This window comes from Abramis brama, assembly GCF_963993115.1.
Source record: "Abramis brama genome assembly, chromosome: 21".
Lineage (NCBI taxonomy): Eukaryota > Metazoa > Chordata > Actinopteri > Cypriniformes > Leuciscidae > Abramis > Abramis brama.
In genome coordinates, this window is record NC_139983.1 from 20410024 (window position 1) to 20437784 (window position 27761).

Below are 27761 nucleotides of genomic sequence, written 5' to 3' on the forward strand. Positions count from 1 at the left end.
TTTCAACATTTACTAATACATTGTTCAAATCAGGTTGTATTTGTTAACATTAGTTAATGCACTGTGAACTAACATGAACAAACAATGAACAGCTGTATTTTTTATTAACTAACATTAAAATATATTAATAAATAGCCTACTGTAACAAAGGTATTGCTCATTGTTCGTTCATGGTAGTTAATTAATGTTAACTAATGAACCTTATTGTAAAGTGTTACCAGATTAATAGAAGTAGCCTACTGTTCATGTTAACAAATGAAGCCTTATTTAAAGGGTTACAGGAATATATATATAAAAAAAACAAAGAAACGTCTACAATATATTAACTTCATTGTAATATGAAAAATATGATTTAATTTTGATTGATTTTAAGTTGTGAGTTTCAGATTTCATTTAATATTTTTAGACGTATGACCACCAGAAGGCGCTATAACCCCTTTCCATTCGAAAGAAAATTACAGTAGTTGCTTCACACAGCAAATTGAGATTAGATTTAATAAAATAAGCACTGTAAATTGACAATAGATAATTCAGAACAAGTTATGCGTCTATATATTCCAGTTCCAGTATATTAATCTTTAAAATCTACCTTTGTTAGATTTTACAGCTCAGTCCAAAGTAAATACAAAGTTCAAAGATGAACTGCGCGCTCCGCCCAACACGCTCCTGTGAGCTTCAGGAGCGCGTGAATAACACCAAACCTCCAGCGCGCGTCAAACAAAGCGTGCGCATTTCAAACTTTCAGTTTAGACACCTTCATTAGACTAAAGGGAAACTTTATAATCGTATATGTCGTATATACTTAATCATGAGCATATCAAAGTCCAAAATTAAGAAGCTGTTTGGGAAGTCAAAGAGTTTAGGTAAGGAATCCAGGGATGCTGACAGGACTGAGGGTCAGTGGGGAACTTCACCCGAAGACGAGCGCGCGAGTTTCAGACGTTCGTCTATGACTTTACCGTCGAGCCATGGAGATGTCACCTCATCCCCGGACTCACTGCCCATCAGCCCCAGCGAGAAGAAGAAGAAACGTTTCCCGACCTGGAGGTCCAAATCGAGAAATAAAGATAAAGAGTTTTTCAGCAGTTCCGGAGAAGTGGACCATGCGTTCAACCACAAGTGAGTGATCTGCCGTCTCATTTCTAATGCTCTTTTCTCTCATTTTTGAATGAGCACCATATGCTGGAATCTCTCATTGCATCCACATTCACTGGTATTAGTTAACCTGGTCAGTCTTCAGCTGGTCAGACTGGGAGACCAGCTGTAGCCTACCAACTAAACAAGCTCAGCATCAGCTTTGCCAGGCTGGCAGACTATTTTAATTTTTTTATTGTATTTTTTTATTTGTTAAGTAGTGACTGAGTTGGTAACACTTTTTGGTAGGGTAAATTTCTTAACATTGTCTTTAACAAACATGGTCAACGGATAATTTGATATAGGCAGTGTCATGATTGTTAGAAATGTCATGATTCATATATATTCAACTTTGATTCATATGTATTCATATCTTAGTTTGTGTGAATCTCACAAAACCTCAACCGAAATTATAGGTAATAAAGCCCTACTGCAGAATTATTCAATGAAGCATTATTTGAATCAAGACAATTAAGCACCTCCTCCCTCATAATGCATAAATGTCTTATTCTCATTTTGAAAGTGTAACAATTGCAAAAATGTATATATTTTATATGCCAGCTGTGTTATATGTACTATCTTTAATTTATGTTGATGTAAAAAAGAATTACTGTCATGAGAATATAATAAGAATTAAATCGAAACAAAAACATTTTTATTGGGGGTTACGGTAAATCAATAAAAAATCATAATGGTGAGTCACGTACATAAACTACTGGGCTCTTAAATACTATGTTTCCTGATAACTTATTAAAGAAAGATTTTTCATTCATTGATTTTAATGTTGTAATGTGAAAGTTTATAGTGTCCTCTGAACAATGGTGAATTAAGTTCAATTTATGAGGCTACACTACATGACTATGTAGTAAGTACCATTGGTCTAATTTATTTGTAGATTATTAGACATGGATTTATCTGTTAAAAACTGCGACATTGTGGACTGCAATGTAGTATCAGGATTGTATCATGCCATAAGACAGCGGAAAGACAGTCAGCGGTTTGATAACACTGCTGAATCTGCATTGAGCTGATCAGCCTGCACGTCTCTGTGATCTCAAGATGTGCTATAATATTTCTCCTGGCTAAGACTAGTTACCTTCCACTGAGGCAGTATTCAAAACACTCTTTATTCACACAATTCTAGCGAGGCTTCGTCTGTGTTGAATCAAGGGTTTGGACACAAAAGCAAAATCTGACAAGAATTAGCAGTGTTCTTTATAGTCCCACTGTTGATTTATTTTCATCTTGCGTAATCACATTTGATGGGGAGCTTTGTTTGATTTGATGTAGAGAGCATGTTGTTAAATAGACAAACATGCTTCTGTTTTTTCAAGTGGTGAGATTTTGCTTGACTAGTTTAGGCCCTCACCTTTGGCTTACTGGGATGAGACGTCCTTGTATTTCAATAGCAGGTTTCTTCTTGTATAAGTTGGGTGCTTTTTTAGATTTACTGAATCACATATGCTGTGGTTTTAGTAAGTAAAATAAATAAATCTGTTGTATAATACTGTGATCGGTTCTTTCCAGATTGCATGGACGGAAGCATAACAACATATAATCTAAAAATAACTATTGTCCATAATTAACCATTTCTGCACATTTAATTAGTATTTATGATATGCTTGTCCATGTTAATGCCACTTTCCACTACACCTGGTACTGTTCAATGAGTCTGTTAAAATTAATTTATGATCATATGAATAAGCAAAATAGCTTCACATTGCAAGGAGTATAAATGGGTTCAGTTGGACAGACGATTTTTAATCACCAGACTAGACACTTTAGTTTTTTGGGGGTTTTTCTGTTGCACTTGTCACAGAATCAGTTTAATCCTGGGACAAAATAGAAAATGAAATTTTGTTTTGTATTTCATCTTTAATAAGCATGCTGATTTAAGTGATATATCATCTCACTTTCATAACAGATGATGTTAGAGAGACAGAATAGCAGCTTGATTTGATTATAGATCATAATGTCTGTAATTTGTTAAAGGCATATATTAAAGGAATTAAAGCCATCACGACTACAGATGAAGAGGACCGGCAAGAATTTCCTGCTGCTGGAGGCAAGAGTCACAGCCTTCTAAATATAGACGATTGTAGAGCTAATATTTTCAAAACATTTATAGAAACAATTATATTTACTATACCGCTGTGGCTTCATCTGAATTTATGAACTAACACTTCTGAAATAGCTGTAGATTTATACCTAATTTTATTGATGACAATCTAATTTGCTCAATGATTGTTAATTTAGCTCACATCAATTCAGGTGGTTGTTGTGTACAAATGCGCTAGTTTCTTTTTTCGTCGTCTTTAGGTTTTAGACAGGAAAGTGCGGATTACACAATTATCAGGCTTTCGGGATTCATCTGTCAAACTTTAAATGAACCAAAAGGCTCTGAAAAGCAATATGATCAGAGAAAAGATTGAGGATCACCCACACAACAGAAGCAGACTGCATAGGCTACATTAAATGAAAAACACGTATATGCATTTACAGTTGGCAGCTTTGACAGTTTGAGAAAGTAAAGTGACTCACAGTGTTCATTAGCCTTTTTATGGTAGGTTAATAAAAACTTAAGCTAAACTGTTTATGACCACTCTGTGTGGAAACACTGATCAGTTGGAAATGCGAAAGAGCTGCTGTGAGCTGCATGGTTAACTCCACAGTTGCCTGTGGGCAGGGTGTGTGTGTGTGTGTGTGTGTGTGTGTGTGTGTGTGTGTGTGTGTGTGTGTGTGTGTGTGTGTGTGTGTGTGTGTGTGTGTGTGTGTGTGTGTGTGTGTTGCGGGCAGGTGGGGGTTGAGAGAAATCCAGCTCTTCATGATGGTATTTGCTAGAAGCTTTGTTGTCATGACATAAAGTGCTAACAACACATTTCTACATACACACATGGTTGTTTTTCTGTATTAGTGAAGACAACTCTTAGGCCACAAAGCCTAAACACTGCAACTAAATTCGGTTGTCACTTCACCTTTTAGTGCTTAATCCTGTTCTGTACACACACAGTTCAGTATTTAATGGGAGTGGCAACCGCATTCTACAACCGAATTAACTGGAAAACGAATTAACAACCGCAAAAATCTTACGCAGTGTGTACAGAACCGAACTGAGCAACTAGTTGTTAATGAAGTAGTTTAACGTGCATTAACGTGCATCAAATATTTCTCTCTTCTATGTGTGGTGCAAGAAATCACAGGGTAAGCAGTACGAGCCTTGACTCATTCGTGTTGCCAAATCTAGCCAGAAAAACAAAGAACAAGACCACAATAAATCAAAATAAATTCAAATGCTTTGTGCTAAAAATAAGACCAAAATATCACGCCCCGCACTTGCTCACTTTAAAACGCTTATAACCTAATAAGTGGACATGGCAACACTGCAAGAGCCACTCTGTGAAGCAGCCTTTTCAAGCATACGAAAAACACTACACCTCCGTTGACTGAGCTCTAGGGGAAAACTGCTGAACATAACGAGTCCTTTATTGCTGTAATATTTCTTTGGTTAGAATTGCGTATACCAAACACATGAGACGCAAGAACATTACTATGGTTACCACGCTGTCAATCATCGCAGTTTCGGGAGTGAGTCATGTTCCGTACGTGGAACGATTCTCCGGCATTTAAATGCGGTTGTCACTCCTGAAACTTTACAGTGTGTATTTATTTTTTTATACAGAAGTGGTGTTTGCTAAACCCCAAACCTCTTTACACAAACCTATTGAATATCAGTAGATTTAAAACAAAACGTGAACATAAGAAAAAATATATAAATACATTAAAAATAAACAAATACCCCAAAACATATTTACATACATATGTTTTGATATGTTACTTATATTACTTTATGCCTATTATTGGCCATTCTTTATTGTCAGTTTATCTACTAATATATTGCATGTGCCCAAAATGTATTTTATTACTGAAATGTATTTTCTTACCCCTTAAAGTACATTTAGAAAAACATATTTCCTTAAGTGGCAGAGCATATTTTCAGCATATTTTTGAAAATGATTTTGGCCAGAAAAAGATTTATGAGCTTTATCAAGATTTATCAAGATATGAGCTGTTTAAATGGTCAAGTTTAAATGTCCTTACAAGTCTGCTTTTGGCGTGTTTGACTATATTTGTGAGTCTAAAAGCATTAGACCCTCACAATCATAGACAAACCTGTGTGTTTCAAGTGAAAAGTCTTCATGGATTGGATCACATCAGAAAGTAATTGTTACCATTGCCAGATTTGTTCTAAAACTGGCATATTAGAAAGCTCTGGACGAGCAGTGACTCACTGTGGTCGGCAAACATCTGGATTTGCAACACTGTATGCTTTTGTAAAGCAGAAATAAAAGGATTTGTTCCACTCAGAACAGTCATAGATGAGTTTGGAGGTTTATTTTAGCATGCTTTTTTAGCATTTTTTGGCATGAGTTTTTTTCTATTCATATTTCTTTTTCCATTAAATCTCTTCCATTGTTTTACAGCTTGAGTGTTTTTATGATACAATCTTTTTGCTTGAAGCACCTATATGTTTGTGTTCAACCATTTCAGGTTGAACACAAAGACACATTTCAGTGTTTCTTTAAAAATTTGGCATGATAAACGACAACAAACGAAGTATCTGCTTTGAATTTTCCGCTGCCAAGGCAACACACACACACACTCACTCAAATAAACAGCACACTATAGTCCTGACTACAATTGATATCTTTTGCTTTATATTTTAGATCTTTTAAATGCATTGAGAAAATCCCATTGTCTGTATCTCAAAATACATTTTTACTGGTAACACTTTACAATAAATTAACATTGTTAACATTCAATAATGCATTAGGTCAAAGTAACAATGAAAAACTTTTATTGATTTTTTTAATTCACACTTGTTAAAAATTCACAAGCTAAGGTTACGTTATACAATTAAAATGATAATACTGTATTAGTATACTTTATAAACTAGATTAATAAATGCTGTTTTATGTCATGTTAGCAATTGCATTTACCAATGCTAATGTACAGAATCTTATTGTACCGTGTTACCATTTTATTTGATATTTTATTTGAAGCACAGAAGGTAATGTGACCATTGTTCATTTGTTTGCATGCCACTGACAATGTCATGAAACGGTTAAAATTGTTACCAGATGATCATAGCAGAGGCCATCAGTTCTTCAACAGTTGTAATAACCTGGTGAAAAGTGCTGGAGGGTGGGTGCACTCTCTATCTTGACTTTCACCCCTCTTTTTGTGTGAAAAGCTCTTTGTCTTGGGCAGCTCTGCATGTTCCTATAAGCACATAAACTCATGCTGCAGGAATGTGCAAAGAGTGGTTGTGAAATATCCCAGTGAGCGATATAAAACAGAAGCTGATTACTCCAATTGTAGGTTATTTTATTCAGCACTTTTTGTATTTTTAACATGTCTGCCTATAGAGCTTCCTAATAAAACCAGTGAAACCAGTTTTTCTCTGAAGTTTTTTGTTTCTTTGAGTACAGTTTGTTATTGTGTTCCATGTGACTTTCGAGGGGAATAACTAAAAATATGATTCATCAGCACCTGCTTTATAATAATAATAAAGGCAGACTTAAAAACTGGAAGTTATCTCCAACCTATTATCTCCAACCTTAGAGGACTTTGCTGTTTGCCAACTTTTTATACACATGAGAAAACAGCTTTTATTCATTTGTAATGATGCAAATTTGCGTTGTCTGGCATATCATTGACAAAAAAAAAGTTCTGCTTTGTTATTTTAATATTACTTAGTAGGGCTACACGATATTGAGGAAAAAATGCGATATACGATAACTCTGTAAATAAGGCGATATTCGATATGTGATATGATAATGCTTGAGGTGTGTAAAATAAATTTAAATATATTTAAAAACTGGAAATGATATAACCAGCAATGTTTCACATTATTTTTGTGAGAAGAAAGCATCCCTACAACTTGTGAACAGTATTGTTTTACTGTAACTTAACATAAAACGTAAATGTCATTTTAACGTTAGTGTAAACCAGGGGGTTTAGGGTTTCAAGTAGGCCTAAATAAGTTTTATTTAACAACATCAATTGAATTAATCAAATGTACAAATAAAACACTGCTTAGTCTTCACTGTATGAATTAAATATATACCGATTCTCATTAAAGCTACAAAAGTTATTCAGTCAAGAGCAGTGAGTGAGTTTCTCTGTCTTTTGTTGTTGATTAACATTAAGCACACAGACGGAAGCAGGTTTATTAGGCTGCTGTCACTTTAAGAGCTGCATGGATCCAATATATTGTTGTTTGCTTTCTTTCTCAACTGTTTACTCCAGTTTTGTTTGTATTTGACAATATAAGCTGCGGGAGAGAACTGAATTAGCTTTCTGTGTGTGTGAATACTTTGCTTATTGCGCCTAATAACATTAAGTATGTCACATTTATGTACTGTAACAGTCATGTGTCCAGTCTACTCTCTACTGTTTGCGTTGACCTAAAACCTGAACTTTTTACCATCAGTCAATCATGCAAGCCATTGCAATAAGCATATCGTGATATGTATATTTGTGATTTTTCGATAATTTTGATATATCGTGCTGCCCTATTACTTAGTCATATCTATTAGTGATTTGCAATTTATGCTTGTGCCAATGCAATCTTGTTATTTCTCCCCTTATCATGCATATTTTTGTCTTATCTACATAGTTTCTGAAATGCACACAACACAGGCTGACACATAACTAGACTGTCATAATTCAAGATCTGTTAAGAGAAGTTACTATCAGGCTCACTGAGAGATGTTTCAACCGGCCCAGACACATCTCACAGAAATCTGATTAAATAAAGGCTCTATTCATTAGAGGCTTGAATTATGTCCGAGCTCTTGGAGGGTCCACCTTAAAGGGTTGAAATGCAAACAGTGTAAAATCAAATAAATAAAGGTTGTTTCCACATATACGGTATCTTATCATGTAAAAGTTGTAATCAATGTAGTGATGATTCTCTGGCAGCTTCACTTGTATCTAATCATGCATGGTTTACATTGCTTAAAGATACCTTTTAGTATATAAATGCACTTATTCAGAACAAAGGTAAGGAGATAATTTAAATACATCTACAATAATAAATAAACAGATTTGTTATAAGATTTGTTATAAGAATCCACTCCGTCCCATTCTGTAAACACCTCACAAACTGTATTTTGTACTTTGTACTAATGAATCACTAATGACAAAGTAAAGAAAATAAATGATGTTATATCAGGGAAGTTTCATCATATTCTTTAATCATTTGAATAAGAAGGGCACCCTGCAAATTTAGATTAGTCAAAGAGGTCAAAACTTTTATCATGTAGTGTCTTTCAAGGGTGGAAAGACATTTAGTTTGGTTCACAATTTCTTCTGTTCATGACAACTCTATGGGCTATAAACCAAAAAATATGTATTTGGGATGATAGCATCTGTTATATTGGAGATCATTTTTTCCAAAACACTTGAGAGAAAATAGTCGTATTTATTTACTGTAAGAGGAGATATCGTCACATGATGCTCAGATTCAATATACTGCATCCTGCACAGTTTGCATTAAATACAGTTTAGTTGATATCAAACCCACATCCTGAGGCGAAACTCGTGACATCCATCACTTCATGAATTCAAAACCAAAAATTGAAACATTCCAAAAGACACATAATCCCAGGGAGACGAAGGCTGACACAGGGAGACGTGTGTTTACAGGAAAGACACTTAAAGGAATTATCTGGGAAGGCTTAGGAACTCAACCATGCATACATTTGACATATAGACACATGTAACTGTAGATGGGTCCGAGTACTGACTGTTTTTGTACTGCGTGTTTGTGAGCGGATTAGTAACAGAATGGCGTTCTTTGATATAAAATAGAAAAAAAGTACCATTGTACTACCATGTTGATCATGTACCTTAGAGTGCCACATAAATAAATCAGTAAGACTCAAACCTTTAGTGTTATCAGTAGTATTACTATAACCATTATAAGAATTCACCTTTAAACTTAAATCTCATCTCACCACTCTCCTTAATATGCACATATAGGCTATTCAAGTAGTGTCATTCACAAAAATTACCAAAACCAACACATGTACATTAATGAATGAATATATATATATATATATATATATATATATATATATATATATATATATATATATATATATATATATTCGCTAGAGGCTGCAGTCTTTAGCCTCCTTGTTAGAGCGCCTGACTATCACGCCGGATACCCGGGTATATATATAACTAAAATCTAACCTTTCATTGAAGTAAAAGAATTGAAAGTGGGGGGTAAATCACATTATGAAGTAAATGCTTTTCTCCAAAACATGCTGGCCATAATTATTGGCTCCCTGTTATTAAATACTTTTTGCAACCGCCTTTTGCCAAGATAACAGCTCTGAGTTTTCTTCTATAATGCCTGATGAGTTTGGAGACCAACTGAGAAGAGATCAGAGACCATTCCTCCATACAGAATGTCTCCAGATCCTGCAGATTCACAAGTTCATGTTGGTGCTTCTTCTCTTCAGTTCACCCCACTCATTTTCTATAGGGTTCAGTTTAGGGGACTGGGACGGTCAAGGCAGAAGCTTAATTTTGTGCTCAGTTACTCATTTTTGTGTTGATTTTGATGTTTGTTTTGGACTGTTGTCCTGATGGAAGATCCAACCACGGACCATTATAAGATTTCTAGCAGAGGCAGTCAGGTTTTGATTTTTTATCTGTTGGTATTTGTTAGAATCCATAATCAGGGCCGGATCTACCATACGGGCAATCTGGGCACGTGCCCAGGGGCCCTTGCGCAGAGAGGGGCCCTCCGTGTTCAGAGTTTTTTTTTGTGCGCTACATAAAAATAGTATACACAAGGCCTGGCCTCGATCTTGATAATTACCAATCAGAATAAAAAAAAGTGTATATTACATTATATGATCCCACTCTTATTCATGCAAATGCTTTTAAACAATTAATGTGCGACAAGACAAAAGTGTGACTGTGACACACACACACACACACAGAGAAAGACGCGCCAGTATCGTGCGCACAAACAGCACACCAGAATACAGTTCTCTTTCGTGCTTGAACTTACAATAACACAATTATGCCAAAATGTCAGTTTTTTGTCGAGTATCTTCATATCATAAGAGCAGTCTTATGATGAATGTGAAGAGGTGTGAGAGAACGAGTTGCGTGTGAGATCAGCGTCTCTGTCAGCAGTGGCTGGTCTTAAAGAGACAGCAGCCAATAAAGCTTTCTGTCAGTAAAGTTAATCAAAGAACAGATAAATTACTCACTGCTCTTGACTAAAGAACGTTTTTAGCTTTAATAAGGATTAGTCTATATTTAATTTATAATTTATGCAGTGCAGACGGTTTGATAACTTTATTCAATATCGGCATATGTCCTTGGCCTACCTGTTAGACAGTAAGGGCACTGGTAAATATGACATTTATTTTTTACTATTGTATTATTGAGACAAATAACAAGTTTGTAAAGATGTCAATATTAAATTTTGTAAAAAATATCATTTTAATTTAAAAACACAGTGCATTTAGTTGTTGTTGCTAGTTTGAGTCGAGAAATACACATTTCAGCATTATCACTAATCTGTGTGTGCATTTCACTTGAGAACCAAGCAAGTTGAATAATGAAACCATTTGTTTATTATATCGCAATCGCAATATTGAACTCAATAATCGCAATATGACATTTCCCCCAAATCGTGCAGCCCTACTTTTCAGGGGAAAAAAAATTGTATCATTGTCTTGTGAACTTGTCATTCAGCTTTTGACCAATAGTGATGGCATGTAAAATCCCACACCTGGTGGGTCTTAGTATTGTGTGTGTGTGTGTGTGTGTGTGTGTGTGTGTGTGTGTGTGTGTGTGTGTGTGTGTGTGTGTGTGTGTGTGTGTGTGTGTGTGTGTGTGTGTTCCTTTGGAGAGTGTGGTTGTCAGGTAGGGGAGGGGGGCCACTGAGCTTCAGTGCCCAGGGGCCCCTGGGGGTACTAATCCGGCTCTGTCCATAATTCCATGTATCTGAACAAGATGTCCAGGACCTCCAGCAAAAAAATAGGCCCACAAGATCCTGCAGTATATTTAACCGTAGGCATGGGGGACTTTTTATCCCTGTTTGCACCAAACACATCTGGTGGGTTTGCTGCCAAAAAGCCCTTTTTTTGTTTCATCTGACCACAGAATCCGGTCCCTTTTGTAGTTCCAGTAGTGTTTGACAACTGAATATGCTGGAGTTTATTTTTGGAGGAGCGAGGAGGATTTTTCTTGAAACACTCCCAAACAACATGTGGTGATATAGGGGTTGTTTGATATATATATTTTTTAGGCTTTCTGGCCCCCAAGACTCAAATAATCTCTGCAATTCTCCATCTGTGATCCTTGGAGAGTCTTTGGCCACTCAAACTTTCCTCCTCACCGTGCATTAAGACAATATAGACACACATCCTCTTCCTGGCAGATTCGTAACATCTTTAGTTGATTGGAACTTTTTAATTATTGCCCTGATGGTCAAAATGGGGATTTTCAATTCTTTAGCTATTTTCTTAGAGCCACTTTCTATTTTGTGATGCTCAACAATCTTTTGATGCACATCAGAACTATTATTCTTTGGTTTTACTCATTGTGAATGTGAATGTGGCCTCATATTTAAACTCCTGTGAAACAAGTAGTCATAGCTAGACAATTTCATGTTCCTAGTCACCCTGGTGTGCTAAAAAAAGATAAATATTAATGGGAATATACTTCAGAGATATTTTACTCGTAAAAAATTCTAGGGGTGCCAATAATTGTGGCCAACATGTTTTGGAGAAAAACATTTATTTCATAATGTGATTTATGTGACTCATTACATGCAAAGTGAGATATTTCCAGCCTTTATTTGTTATAATTTTGATGATTATTGCTTATAGCTTATGCAAACCCTAAATTCAAAATCTCAGAAGTTTTGAAAATGTTCATAAGCTGTATGCCATAATCATCAAAATTATGACAAATAAAGGCTTGAAATATCTCACTTTGCATGTAATGAATCTATTAGTTTCACCTTTTAAGTTGCATTACTGAAATACATGAACTTTTGCACGATATTCAAATTTTTCGAGTTTCACCTGTATATATTAGGTTTAACAAAATTTATAGTCATTAGCATAGCATAGTCATTGATGTTATATAATGACAGATTTCTCTTCTCTTGTTTTCTGTAATTTTCATAATTTGTAAAGGGGAGTGGGAGTTTTGATTTACCAAACCCCTTTGCTCCATTAAAATATTATCTTTTGGACAATAATAAAATGAAAATGATTGATTTGACGTTGTCAAAATAAGTTGTGAAACCGACCAGGCCACATTGTTTTAAAACCGTGACCATATTTAGGTTAACCATTTATTGTTTGTGGGTGTGGGTGTGGGTTTAAAATGAAATCATCCTGAAAGGTTATGGAAGTTTTAAATCATTCTGTTCAATAGCAGCTCAAGATAAAGACAAGGGTGAGAACTTTTGGCTTTTTAGAGGAGTCATTACTGCTTTTTAGAGATAATAATAATAATAATAATAATAATAATAATAAAATAGCCCTAGTGGCAGCTTAAAATCTTATATTTTGAATGTATTAATTCAGTGCAGAGGTGTAAAGCGGTTCTCAACTGGTTTGGCCATGGGACCCACATTTTCCCATGTTATGAAGCTGCAACCCAAATTTTTAGGAATTTGAATCAGGCAAATTTATTTCTCAAAAATGATAAACACACACAAATACCTTGCCACTTTACTTAACATACATAAACTTTAACAATGTCACTTACACTGATGAACAGTATAAGGTAAAGCTAATAGAAGTCCAAAACTATTTTTTGTTATGTTGATATGATACACAATCATCAAAAACAACACAAAGTGAAAATAAAGTGGTATGGAAACTACAGTTACCAATACCATGACAACTACACAACATGAACTCTTAGTAAAACATACTGAAGAATCATACCTGCAATTCCTTTCCAGCTAACACATGACATACCAGTTATATAATTTATTGGTACTTTTCTGTAATTTCATTGGACTTTTATTGGACATGTTCGTTATTTATTGTTCCCTTCCTACATTGACATTTACATTGAATCATTTAGCAGATGCTTTTATCCAGAGCGATTTACAAATGAGGAGAGCAATAGAAGCAATTAAACTAACAACACTGTAAAAAAAAATTACATCCCCAAGTCAAAAAGTTCAAGTGAACGATAACATCTAAATTTTTCAATTAGTCTGACGTATTATTTCTCATTGAGCCAATGTTAACAGACTATTGCAACAAGAATTTCACTTGGGCCAATTGAAAAATTTAGATGTTATCGGTCACTTGAAATTTTTGATTTGGGAGGGTTAATTTTTTTTTACAGTGAACAGGACAACAAAAGGGCATGAGTAAACCAATAGCCTTCAAAAAGATCTCTTCAATATAACGGATAAATAAAATAATGTTAAGTACAATTAAGTAGTCAAAACCTACTTACAGCCATGTCCTCATCTCATATATGAAACACCTGCGATTCAGCAACTACCTGCTAATGCACTCAAATTCGATTTGTGTAAAGTAGCCTTGTTGACAAGTTTGGGCAAGTCAGAGCAAAACATACAAGATATCACTTCTTTTGTAGCAGAAATAAACTGCTGCAGAAAAAGTTAGGTGCCATGAATTACTCATTTCAAATGTATTTGTGTAAAGAATACATATACTTTTTCAATAATGTAGTCAAGTAGAGAGTAAAAGTTGCTAATATCTTTGATACTCAGTCAAAGTACAAAGTAGCCAAAAAGCTACTTAAAGGTGCTGTATGTAACTTTTCTACTAAAATTAATCCTTTTTTTATTATTAAAATGATCCACTTTGCGGGTTTTGCTATTACCTCGGAAAGCAAGTATTCGTATTTTTATGTGAAGGTGCCGGGTCGGATTTACCGCGGAATCCAGTGACGTGACCTGCGCGCGCGCTCCCGAGCCTCTCACCTCTCGCCTCTCGCCTCGTCTAGCCTACTGACTTTGCACTCAACAGCGACGACACTGCAATTTATGACATGGACTTATGACTTAAGCAACTTATGACATGTCTGATAACACTAAGAAACGACCTGCTCCCAGCAAAACACAGACTCCAACACAAACTCCACATATTGATAAAAAACTAAAAAAAAGTTTTTTTCTGCTGAAGCTCGTAAGGCCAGACGTGAATCGGATGAACTTCGGGTGAAAAAACACGACTCAACATCGGCAGGGCATTTGAATCATGGAGAAACCATCTACAAACCTAGAATGTACATTTCCTGAAGAAAATGTAAAGTGGTGCTTGCAGTGGCAAAATTCGGCACGGTTGATAGGGTTCCATACTTATCATGGTACGAGCATGGAGCATTAGTTCAACGCCAAGCTGATAAAAGTAGCCTATTATTGTAACGTTGCAGTGGGAGTTTACCTGAGTTTCCAGCATGTTGTATGATGCTTTCTCCGGTGTGTTGCGTCTCAGTCTGGAAGGTACCCACACAGTGCTCGCTCATAAATTCGAGCACACGCAAGAGCACGCGCTTGTAAAATTATTGGTTGCAATCTGAAACATCACCGCTAGAGGTCGCTGAAAACTACATACAGCACCTTTAAGTACAGTGTTGCGACCCAGATTAGGGATCAACGTAAAAAAAGCCGTTCAGAAAAATTGCAATGGCAAGGGCAAGAACAAGATCAAATTTAGTGGCAGCAAAAAGTAACAAAATAAACAAACAAGGAAGATAAACATCTACAAAACTTAAATAAGGACTGGTGAGCTAACTAATCTAAAATATAACTTGGAGTTAAAACTTTCCTAACTCAAGATAACAAACACAAAAGAATCTTCCTGGTCAGCTAACTTGCCTATGTTTTCCCTCTTCTCTAATATAACTAAACAAACAAAAACTCACCATCCTGTTCAAAAGAAAAGAAACTCCAAAACCACCAACAACAGGTTTCCTGAGGTGGGCCAAGGTGAAGAAGTTAGGAATAATCAGGCTCCCCCATCCAATTGACTATGCTCAGAAAAATACTGTTGTTTTAAATTTTGGAAGACACTCTTGCTGTTATTCAAGAATTACAACCGCGGTCCAAAATAGTGTTTAAAATTAATGCGGCACCTGCTATTATTGAGTGAATTAAAAAACTTACTGGTCATCAATATTTCTTCCATGAAATTGTATTTTGCATTGTTTTTATTTATTTATTTATTTTTATTATTATGATCCTGTGGCCTGTTGTCTTTCCTTGCATGATTTCACACATCCTGTATCCTGAATTTTCATGAATGCTCTGGAGACAGTCTGTATGCAAACCGTTTTTATGTAATGAAGGGGTGTGGCTCTCCCAACACTGTGTGCAACAGCTTATCGTATGTAATTTGTCACATTACCATTGTACCGCGAAGCCAAGTGATGCATCAGATGAGTCTGTGGTCACATTAACTGTACCTGATTATATTTAACTATCCTCATAACGATCTTATTTATATATGAAGACTTCAGATGCAAAAGCCTCTAAGTGCCATCTGAAATGTTCTTCTAGAATGATCATTTTTTTATCAAGCTTGTATATTTAAGTTCAGTAATTTCACTTAAATGACAATTCATAGGTAATTTTCATTGCCATTTAAGTGAAATTACTGAACTTAAATATACGAGCTTCATAAAAATGATCATTCTTGAAGAACGGCTTCAGATGGCACTTAGAGGCTTTTGCATCTGAACTCTTCATATATACATTTTAAGGAGTAATTAATTCACCCAAATGTGATTTTTTTATATGCCTTTATGTCATTCTGAACCTGTATAATTGTCTTTCTTTTGTGTAACACAAATAAGTGAAGAAAAAATAATATAATAGTTAGATTTTTTATATAATATTCATATAATATATGTGAATGGGGATCTGGACCTTTGAGTTCCAAATGGCAAAAAGTAAAGCGGTAAGACGAAGTTTGACAGCGATACTGTTATCGAACATCTGACGCCGCCCACTCTGCTGAGAGTGACGGTTAGATGAAAATATGTGCTGCGCGCTTTCCTCTAAATAACTAAATAAACACACAACAAAATTGAGAAAACAGCAAGCATTTTGTAATAAACCATAAGAAAAGCATCTAATCATAGCAACGTGGATAAGTTTGTTTGCACGACCTCTGCAATTCGACACTCTAGTAAAGTCACGTCATGTTTATATATATAGCACTTCACGTTTTCACTCGCGAATGTCTGAGCTCGACAGACTCGAATTGAAACTAGAAATGAACTAGAAAAGATTTCGAAGTGAAAGAAGGCGGAGCCTCCACGCACACCTACCTATTACGTAATCGCCACGGACCAATGATAGTACAAAGGTGTTTACCAGCCGGAGCAAACTTTTCCGTAAAGTTCGCTTTGGCAAACTGTTTCAAACTCCAAACGAAGTTCGTTTTGGCCTGATTTTGCTTGGAATTGCGTCACATCAGTTCTTTCTTCGATTTCGCCTTAAAGTATATCAGGCTCTTAAATGTGGACAGAACTGTAATTTTGGGGTGAACTATCACTTTAAATACTGTGTTTGGCCTCATGCTAATCTTTAACAAGTATGAAGTATTGAAGAATATTGCTTTATATGTTAGGATAAAAAAATAGCTGGCATGTCATGTGGCACACTCAAAAGGCACACTCTCTCAGATAAATGTAAACATGAACATAAGATGTGGACCTTGTACACAAAAGCATTGGGTTTCATTGTGCAAACAATGGAGGGTGGTCTTTGGGGGGTGGTCAGAATGTATGTGGATTTGGGTCAGAATGTCAGTTGTTATGTAATAGTTAGGTGCGGCCTAATGCTCCTTACGGGGCAGCGGTCTTAGTAAGAGTAGCCTCTGCTGTGGATCTTTGTCCTTGCGCAAAGCTCTCACAAATATTTGCTTGCTTAAATAAAGTACCCCAACCCTCCCAAATGCATTGTCCTAAGTAATGAAAACATAAAGCTCTTTGATTACAGATTTAGAAACAAGTTTGAGTCCTGTTAGTGAATCCTTTCCTCCAAAATCCATAAATAACACTCTGTGATCAGAACTGCTCTCATATCATTTGAAAGTAATTCTTTCAATTCTTTGTTGTTGTCTGTATATTATTGATAATCTTCCAAAACCCCAAAACCGAGACAAATAGGACAGGGTTTAATTTTTTAGCTGAATATTTAAGATGTCAGCAGCAAAAACTGAAGTTAAAGACTGTATTAGAAGTTTTTCATCTAATATTTCTATTTTATTGTATTTCAGCTTTATTTAAAGCAACACCAAAGCACTTTTCCTCTTCGGTCCCCCTACAGGTTGGAAGCGGAATTGTCCATTACCGCTGTCGTTAATAATTTAGCCTACCGCTGCCTACCGTCGCACGCACACTATTTGTTTGTCCAGCACCGGCTTTGAAAATAACGATGTCCACAGACAAGGTAGAGTATGTTGCATGATTTTATAAAATTATGATGTATTGCGACATCAGAAATGAAGAAAAACAAAATAATGACATTATAACGCTTGTCGTAAAGCAATTCAAATTTGTAGTTTCTTATGTCTCATTCGAACTACAGATCCGCTACCCGATCTGGCAAACTTGCATAGTGCGGTTATAGCCGATAAAAGGCCGCAAAGCAAATGATTTTGGAAACATTATTTTAAGGTATAAAAGAATCTTTGGTGTTGCTTTAAATGAACAAAACCCATTTTTAATAGTTCATTGTGTTGTGTGTGGGTGTGAGACTGGCAAGCAGTGCTTGAACATTAGCATAATTCCACAGAAAGTGCATCAGATGCCAGTCATTCACAGAGCTCTGCCACTCCTGCATTTATTTAATTTTTTTACTAATTGTGACAGGGACAAGACATGTGATGTGCTGTCATGTGATCAGGTGGATGTGTGTTAGAATGATCACACGTTCATGTTTTCTTTTTATATACATAATACAATTTTGTGTGACAGGTCAACACACATATTATTATTCACATGTGTGGGTCAGGGACAAGTTACAGTAGATCAGCAATTCCTTTTTAAGTTTAAAGTTTTCACATTTGAGTCACAGTCTCAATATTTCATAATTGGATGCATTTCGTTTTAAATCCAGAATCTGTGTTATTGGGTCATCCTGTAAATAGGCTTGGTTGACTGAAAAAAAAAAATCCAGACAATTGACAGAAATGTGTGTCATGTAAACAACGAAGGAATTCAAAATGCACTGAAAGGAATATTCATGGATATCTGTATGATACAAAATCTTAAACTGGATATGAGCTCATTCACATTAAATATGAAAAGCCGCAGGTGTCTCAGGTCGTTTGCGTTAGCATCCATAGCCCTGAGATCACGGCTTCTTTTACTGACACACATGTCAGATCATGTATTTGCCTGAGGGCTCAAACAGTCAGAGAGGAAATTGAAGTATTAAACCTTTTTTGAGCCATAGCTAAACAAATTGGTGTCATTCACAATATGAAGCAAAGGCTAGAACCAACATAGATTGTCAGTTCAAATTTTAGTAAGATGAAGCAGGGCTGTTGATTTGGAAGCCATTTATCGCATTCAACACCCAAACAATTGAATTAATGTGAACTCTTTCAATGTGATGAGTCAAGCATGAACACTGGATTGTGGTCAGAATGGCCAGATCAGACACGCTCTGTGAGACTTTCGTTTACTTTAACAAACCTGTCAAAGAACATTTTTGTCTTTTTCCCCTTAATGGTGTTCAGGTATTCTTCCTGCTGTAAAGTTATTTACTCAGATACTGTGTTCTCTAGAAAAAGGATGGAAGCATGCGGATCATTTCTGCACCTTCCTCATATTTCTAACAGTAAAAAAAAAAGTTTAATAAGATGTTTGCATTATGGGGCACGGAAGTTGTGTCGCAGAACTATGTTGATTTCCAAAGGCTTTTTATCTGTGCCAGTGGGATGTACCATGTCCTATACTGTTCATACACTGTGTTCCAAATTATTATGCAAGTGACATATCAGTAAACATTCAGATTTTAGTTTTTCAAAGAAAGCATTTGTTTCTCATATCTTTTTAGATATCTGGTATCAATCTCGGACAGGTTTAAGTAGGCCTAGTTTGCCAGGTCTTCTTAAATGGAAAACCTACTTAAAGAGGTTGTTCCACATTATTAAGCAAGTCACAGTTCTCACATAATATGGGGAGGAAGAAAGATCTTTCTGAAGATGAAAGGCATGAAATGGTGCAATGTCTTGCAAAAGGCATAAAAATAACTAATATTTTGCAGATTATTGAACTGTCAAAAGATTTGTGAAAGATCTTTCTTCCTCCTCATTTAGAACTGTGACTTGCTTAATAATGTGGAACAACCTCTTTAAGTTGGTTTTCCATTTACCTAAGAAGACTTATTTTACTTATGTTGAATCAGTACTTTGCGACCGCTATATAGTATAAATGCGTGAATGTAATCCGGACATATGCCTATAGACTTTATTCAGAGCAGCGCCATGACAGGTATGAAAGTTAGGCTGTGAGGGATAGACTTGCTGTGTTTTCAATGGCATCCGCTGTAAAAAGCTGTATAAAGCTCCAAGATTACTTACAATTATCCACAGCTTATATTTTCAGTTGAGTTTTTTGTCAACTGAAATTTCTTGGAAAGATATTTTTCCAGTGTTTCATGAGCAGAACAATCCAAAAACACATTAAATAACCGTATAGCCCATTGAAGAGATGCATGTCTGTCCCTCACAGCCTCGCTTTCATTCCCATTAAAAATCAAAGATGGCGCTGCTATGAATAAGGCCTATTCGCCATGTTGTCATTATCATGTGTGTAGTTGCGTCACTTCACTGCCGTTCACAAATCCTCTCCAATGGCCTCATGGGATAGTAAAGTGTTCATCATATGCACACTTCAGAATCTGGACAGAAGTAATAGGTAATTCGGGTACTTTTTGGCTACGCTGTTATAAGTACTGTTCGGACATACTTTTTTTGTCACATACTGTTTTTCACCTACTCTATAGGAAGTATGTGATTTCAGATGCAGCCTAAGTGAAGGAAAAGGCAATTGCATACTTGTGGGACTAAGCAGAACTAATCTTAGACTGCTCCCTGGTGGTTATATTGCAAAATGGTTCAATTGCACAATCGTTAACTTGCACAATACCTAGACAAGATTTTCTCACTTTAGAGCAAATTTATAGTTTTGAAGCCAATGTGACTGATTTTATTTAAGAACTGACACTACATTGAATGGAGGAATCTTTTTATGGTGTCACCCACTGTCCTGCAATGTTTATTTCCAACCTGCTTCCACTCACCTACATGTGTATTTCCAAGTGATCCTGAAGTGCTTTATAAGCTGGTTCAGGTGTGGTTGGTTAGTGTTGGAGCTAAACTCTGCAGGACAGTGGATCCCAGGAGCAGGGTTGAAGACCTCTAACCTAGATGACAATGAATTCCTATTACCATGAATTATTAATATTGCACTTTAATGCTAAAAGATAGACTTGTTGTTGTTGTGTCACAACGCATATTATAGTGAGCAGGACAAAAACAACAAAGCTGTTGCAGCATTTAAATATTTATTCTGAACCTGAGACCATGACACCACATTCTTCCAAGAAATATATGCAATAAATTCACTTAATTAGTTTTAATATATTATATGCTAGGTTTTCTGTTTAAATGTGCTTACAAAAAACACTCTTGATATTTTAACTTGTGCCACATACTCTTAAAAGTAAAAATATATTATATTATTTTTTATATTATATTATATATTTCACTATAATATAATTTTCCTATAGTTTCTTTTCTTCCCTCTTTGAGTTTGGGTTGAAATGTGACCTGAACATGTTCTTTACTGGTTCCATGTGATTCACATGAGAGGATTTTGTTTTGAAGTTTCTTTTTATTGTATTGAAAAGTCGTTTTATCTGTCAAGATAATGTCAAGAGTTTGCACTTTACATCTCCATTGCAAACTAGGGTATCTGGGAGTCATTTTATACTACAGTAACAATTGGTTCTCTGTTCCACAGGAGTTTTGATCAGATGAGCATCCAAACGGCGGACTATTTGATGACCGACACCTGCCCCACCCCTGTCCGCTCTCGGGCTAATTCCATGATAAGCCTGGATCTCATCTCCCTTTCAGATCCATCTTCTCCCACTCGCAAACACAGGAAGGTAGGTAGATCCTGGTAGCTCTATCTGTCTCTGTCTGTAAATCTGTGGATCTTGTGAAGTGGACATCACATGGGGTGAAATGTCTTTTAATCCTGAATATATAGATATTAAAATTCTCTTTACACTTTGTCCTGTTAAACAAAAAGAACATACTGATCTTGATGAGATCACTAAAGTTTACTGTTAGGAAGAGGAAGTTGACTGCATTTCCTATGCTGAGACTAGTTTGCTTTAGCCTTGGGCAGCTGCTGCTCTACTTTCATCAGAGGATCAGATTACAGCAGTCACAGCTCCCTGTACAACAAACACTAACAGACGCTGAATCTGTCTGAAATATATTCTGTGTTTTATGTGGTTCTTTTTTGAATTCTGCACAGATGGTTTTTGTAGAGAAGACTCATTTGTTGAATCATGTTCACAAACCAAGGACATTGTACATTGCTTCTTGTACTATGGTTTAACTTACTACGTACAAATACTTGGTAAAAAGCTTCTAGTGAATTAAAACAGCTCAAATGTGTTAAACATACATTTTATAACCATTGTCGGCTATTTATAACAAAAATGGTTTGATGTTAGTGAAATAAGTAGCTATATAAGGTTATTTATATTTGGTTTCCCCATTTGCTGATCTGTTTCAGTTCCATTCATGACATAATGATCTCTTGAACAGCTTCAAGGGATAGTTCACCCAAAAAGGAAAATTCAGTCATTATTTACTCACCCTCAAGATTCATTCAAGAATTTTCATTTTTGGATGAACAATCCCTTTAAGTGTTGTTAACTCTTTCATGAGCCTGCAGAGGGCAGCACAGGCTGAACAACTCAGTGAACTTACACATTAAATACATAATATGTATGGATGTCAAAAGAACAGAAAAATGTGGATAGAAGTATAATTTAAACATTATTATAGTCCATTAAAGTCTATTTGTCCACACAACCATTTGTTAGTTATCCATACACAGAAAAACATGTACGCCTTCACTTTATGTTTCTATGGTAGGCTACTCTACGCAAAGTCCAGGTTCAGGTTGCTCATTATTACCCAAATAGATCTGAAATAGAGTAATGCAGGGATGACGTCAAAACCCGGAAGACTAATTCGCATCTAGTTTCCTCAAGGTTTTCCTATAGGGTTTTATAACAGGGTTTTTCAATTTATGAGTAAAATATAACCTGTGGTAAACATTACTTGATGATACTTTGACTTTTTTTTTTCAATGACGTAAATTACACACACCCCTAACAAAAACGCAAATTTTGAAGCTGAATTTTTGAAAACGTAACTAGATAAGACAGTTTGGGGTGTGAGTGTGTGCAGTTTATGTTGTAAAACATAACCTCAAATGATCTTCAAGTTATGGCTTTATTTTACTCATAAATTGAAAAACCCCATTATAAAACCTATAGGAAAATCTCCTTTCGTTTTGATGTCCTCCCTTCAGCAGTCTATACTGGGTGTCTCTTTACCAAAGATTTCAGTAACAATATTGTAAAAATTAGAGTGTTCACTTTGACCTACTGAGTTGACAGAAAAGTAAAGTCAAAGTCATACAACAGTGAAGTCAAACAAAATCCTCAATAGCAGTGTTAAGGAAGGCTGACCTTTCTGTTGTCCATGACAAAGAGAATTTCAAGGTTTTATACTTCTATGGATAAACCACCTGATGCCAAACAAAGAACACACCTTCCTTTTTTAAAAGTTATTAGCAATAACTTATGCTTATGGTTTGTGTTATTTGCTATTTAGCTGATACTTTTCATCCAAAGCAATACTTGAGTGAATATTCATTCAATTAAGTGTTGTACTCAATTAATGCACACAACGAACAATCCAGTTCATTGCTCACACAAACTTTGGGCTGAACATGCAACTAAATGTAATAATGATACATTAAATATTTTATTAACTTTTATTTAATTGTATTCACTGTAGTTTCACTTGATGCTAGTGATATATACATAATTAAATAATCCATTTGACAAGTGCAATACAGAAATTAATATAAATCAGTAAAGTAATTGTTGTACAGGTGAAGATATTTAATTGTTTTGTAATTATAAATTACATATTACATTAAAGGTTGACAACAACATTATTATTATTATGAGTTGTATTATTTGGTTTTATTAATGCCCAGTGGTCTGTAGAGTCACTTTGGATAGACAGGAAGGGTGTGGCGTTTGCTTGGATGTGATCGGTCTTCATACATTGACTGTGGACGAATAATGGTATTCAACTTTGCCAGTTGCACAACAGCTCTAAAGTGAGCGCACTTACATGTGGCACAACCAGCAAAACTCCTGGAGCGGCGCCACCAAAGTAAACAGAACATGATTGCAACTTCAAAAAGTTTTGTCATTTTTTCGGTTCATGCAGTCTGCGACCGAACAGCGATTGAATGAGACGGTCTGAATATCGTAATCGAGAAAAGAGCTGGATTAATACCCTGTCGGCTATTTGTTTCTTCTAAGTTTTATTGCTGAGAACTTTGGACTGCTTACAATGATTTCTGTGTTCTGATTTCGGTACACTGCTTGAAAAAAAAGAAGAAAAACAAACAAACAAAAAAAAAGAGACACAGACTCACCATCAGTTGGATAAAATGGTAAGATATTTTGTTTAAAACAGATCAAACGTTAATGGAAAGTAGTTGTGTTTGTTTTCGGGGTTTTATCGTGTCTGGAGTTTTTGACTGTCTTACACATTGAGCTGCCTACCTAGACAGCATGTTGTGTGTTCTCACATGCGCGGTAACGTTAATTATTATTTCCCCCGGTTCTTAGGTCGCTCTGAGCTGAATCGGAACACTCTTATAATGCCCAAATACTGTGTAGGTAGACAGTCACAACACTCGGTTTTGAGACACCGCCTTTGTCCTAGTTTAGGATAGTTACAGTGATCCTGCGAATCACTTTTCGTTCGTTCAAGAGCCGCTTTAAAATAAATAAATTATTCTTTACGCCATGGCGTGGTATTGCTGCGTGCTATCAAGTTCATATATATGTTTAGTTAGGCTATGTTTCCCGCAAGTTCTGTCAATAGCTCAATTAAACTTGCGACCATAGTTGGCGATGCTTGTGGGAAAAGCACCCCAGACCTATTTATGAAGTAACGTTAATCGTTGTATCCTGTTTTGTGAACTGAATCATTAAAAGGTATCGACTCCAAGGAATGATTCGTTTATGAATCGGACGTTAGTAGGTGGAGGTAAAAACAAGGAGGTACATGTTTCAGAGGACTGCTCTGTAGAGGAAAAGATCATATATTATTAACGGGGAATTGGCAAGGTATGAGGTTAGTCATTTCACCTCGGGTGCTCAGAACTTTTTATATGTAGATTTTTTTTTTTTTTTTTTTCATAACGTATAACTGCCGCGGGAGTCTGGAATTTATGTTCTTGTCAACGTGGCGCTGCTAATATTTATGTTTATGTATCTGAAAGATGGATATGTCCCCCAAACTTATTTACTTATAAATTAAGTACTTGAGTTTATCTATCAAATGTATTTTATGATTCCGTTTAAATATATATATATATATATATATTCTATTCATTTAAAATGTAATATTTTTAGTTTTACATAAGTATTAAAACCGACTGAACCGATGTCAGTGGCAACACCAAGGTACCACATTTTTAAGTAACAATAATAACTGTAAATATAGTATTTTGTTGGAGGATGTTTGGTTAGGGTTCTGTGCTGACTTGAATGTTCTGTTGATGTGCTTCCTCTTGTCCCCGGGTGACTGTTCTTGCACATCACTCATTTTAGAGTGCCCGCCAAGGCTGGGTTGGTCTCATGTTCAGAATTTGAAGACCATGGATTGTAAAGTGGAGGTTTTGGGACTTGTCTCAAGTCCCACTTGTCTTTTCTGGAGACATTTTACATATTTTTTCTAATGATTGTGTGTGGCTATCTTGTTGAATTCCTTTATACTATAACGAAGGTTTTATGCATTTATGGAAGAGTGTAATCGTGAATAATTGATTTTGAAGCAATATGGTACAATAAGCTGTGCTCTTGATAGAGTCATCAAGGAAGAAGACAGCTCGCAGGTTGGGGAAAACAAATACCAGTTACCATAGTTACCTATGCTTTTCTATGTGGGAAATAATACCGGTATGTATCCAATAGATTTGCAATAGGGGTTTTTACGCTCCAGCAAATGGAATAAATAAGCTAAAACAAGATTTCTGGGAATACAAACAATGCAATGACTCTTTACTTTGCATATTTTGAATAAGTAAATTGTAAATCAGTAAATGTCAGAACTCAGATTACTATTTGCCAATGGAACACAGAAATACACAGTATCATTGGTGTTATTTTGTCAAGATCATTTATCATAATTTAGTAATTGGAACTAAAATTGCTAATAATGTTCAAAATCTGTAACCCCCTCAGCACAGTCGCAAGTACTCAAGTTTAAGTAAGGGATAATGTAGAGCGAGGCGGTTGTTATAGCGAATACAACCCCGACAGGCTGATCAGGACCCTGACGCGAAGCGGAGCATGTAATAAGCAGAGATAATAAGCATTATCCTGCTTATTAGATGACTACCTACCAAATAAATCAATAATTTGACACAAAATATTGATTTAAAAAGGAGTTTATTGATTTAAAAACGATTGTATTGCTTCCGCTAAAGAAAATAGTCCGTTCCGTCTCTACGGTTAGAATCCTGCGTCCTTAGCAACGCTCTGTTTTTCATGGCAACGGTGTGTTATACTTAGCAGCGGTCTGTTATCAAGAAATAACAGACCGCATTCTACATTAGAATTCAGCCACACCATGTAATAATAATAATAGTTATTTGAGATTGTATTTTATTTGATTTAGGCTAGGTGTTCTTACTTGTCTTTCCCGTTTTGTTCTCCTAGAGTTCTGAGGAGAAGAGTGGAGTTTTCAATCGTATTGGAAGCTTTTTCACTCGGAAGAAAAAAAGCAGAACCACATCGGATGACAGTGATGAAAATTTGTCGCCAGAGGCAAACAGCCCAACCAAGTACTCAGGATCAGAACAACTGAGACAGACTCAACACAGAGAGATTGATGATAATTCAGAGTTTGGTCCAGAGAACAGAAGTCCCAGCGTGTGTAGCGTTGCCTCCATTGTCGCATATGGAGGAGACTTGCCTTTTGCTGACAGTGGCAGTAGTGGACGAGGGAGCTTAAAAGAGGTAGAAGTGATCAAAGTGAGCAGGGTCGAGACCTCCTGTGACAAGAAGACCGAGCATCTGGTGCAGGAAGTGAACAGGAAGCTCAAGGTGTACCAGGAGGAGACAACAGACACAACAATAAAGAAATGTGCAGACGTCCCTGTACACACTCCTGACACGCCAAAGTATTCTGCGGCCTCAGGAGGGACTGAGAGTAAAAAAACTGTTTTGAAACCCACCATCACAGGCGGCGGGAATTACACGGCGCTGGTCGGGGTGACTCTGGGATCACATTCTAGAAACTCATCGTCCTCCGACATTCAGCCTGGAGAACAGACGATAACTGAAAGCATGGGGAAGAAAAACAGCTGCAAGCGAAAATCACGCAAACTAAGCAGTCAAGAAGGCAATAATGAGCTTCCCACCCCAACAAACACAACTTCCCCTGAGGCAGAGGAGAGTTCAGCTCAATCTTCTCCCTCACCTGGTCAAGTACACAGAGCCGTGTGGGCGGAAACTCACCTGACAGAGGAGGAGAGTGAGAGCTCCATTACTGACTCACTTTCTCCTGCAGAACCTGCTCTGGCCAGCCCAACTGAGAGCTACTCTATCCTCGGTGCAGTTGCCAGCAACACTCCTGGTCCTTCTCGAGCTCCAGAGCCAGCCAACTTCACCTTACAAGACAGCACTGAACCACCAGAGGAGGAAACTCGAGAGAGACTTATTCCTAAACACCTACATGCTGACAATAATGAAGAGAAACGCAGAAGCTTGAAACTGTCAAAGAGTGAAAAAGTCTTTGCTAAAAGAGTGTTAGTTGGTTCTCAATCAAGCCTAGACGGGGAAGAACAAGCTGAAAGTGAGACTAACTTGGATATAACGCAGAATGTACAGCAGGTTAGGGTGAAAATGTAAGTACTCTTGTGTTGTGTTTGTGTGTCTGTGTTGGGTTACTGAGCAGTGAGGCCTTTGTTAAGACTGTACAGTGCAGAGGACTGTGTGCAATATGATACTTGGGTTCCCATGATTTTGAGTATGAGATGAACAATGACTCTCAGATCTTTCCATAGATTTAGGTTTCTGTGTATGTGTATATATATATATATACACTCTACCGTTCAAAAGTTTGGGGTCGGTAAGATGTTTTAAATGCTTTTGAAATAAGTATTGCATGCACACAATGCATACAATAAAACAGTAATGTTGTGCAATATTATTACAATTTAAAATG

The 27761-nt window shown here is 36.2% G+C and overlaps 1 protein-coding gene across 3 annotated transcripts in view; it reads left to right on the forward strand.

The window, feature by feature from the left end:
- The first annotated feature begins 664 nt into the window (after positions 1 to 664).
- crybg1a (crystallin beta-gamma domain containing 1a) overlaps positions 665 to 27761 on the forward strand; it is a 47005-nt gene continuing 19908 nt past the window's right edge. The window contains exons 1-3 of one of the 3 annotated variants that reach the window (XM_084096753.1): positions 665 to 1119; positions 21214 to 21361; positions 26252 to 27441. In XM_084096753.1, the coding sequence (XP_083952879.1) occupies positions 809 to 1119; positions 21214 to 21361; positions 26252 to 27441 (1649 nt within the window). In that variant the 5' untranslated portion in view covers positions 665 to 808. Of the gene's footprint in view, positions 1120 to 21213; positions 21362 to 23532; positions 23974 to 24575; positions 24663 to 26251; positions 27442 to 27761 lie in introns of those variants that run through there. The other 2 variants (XM_084096754.1, XM_084096755.1) reach the window with 2 other exon arrangements.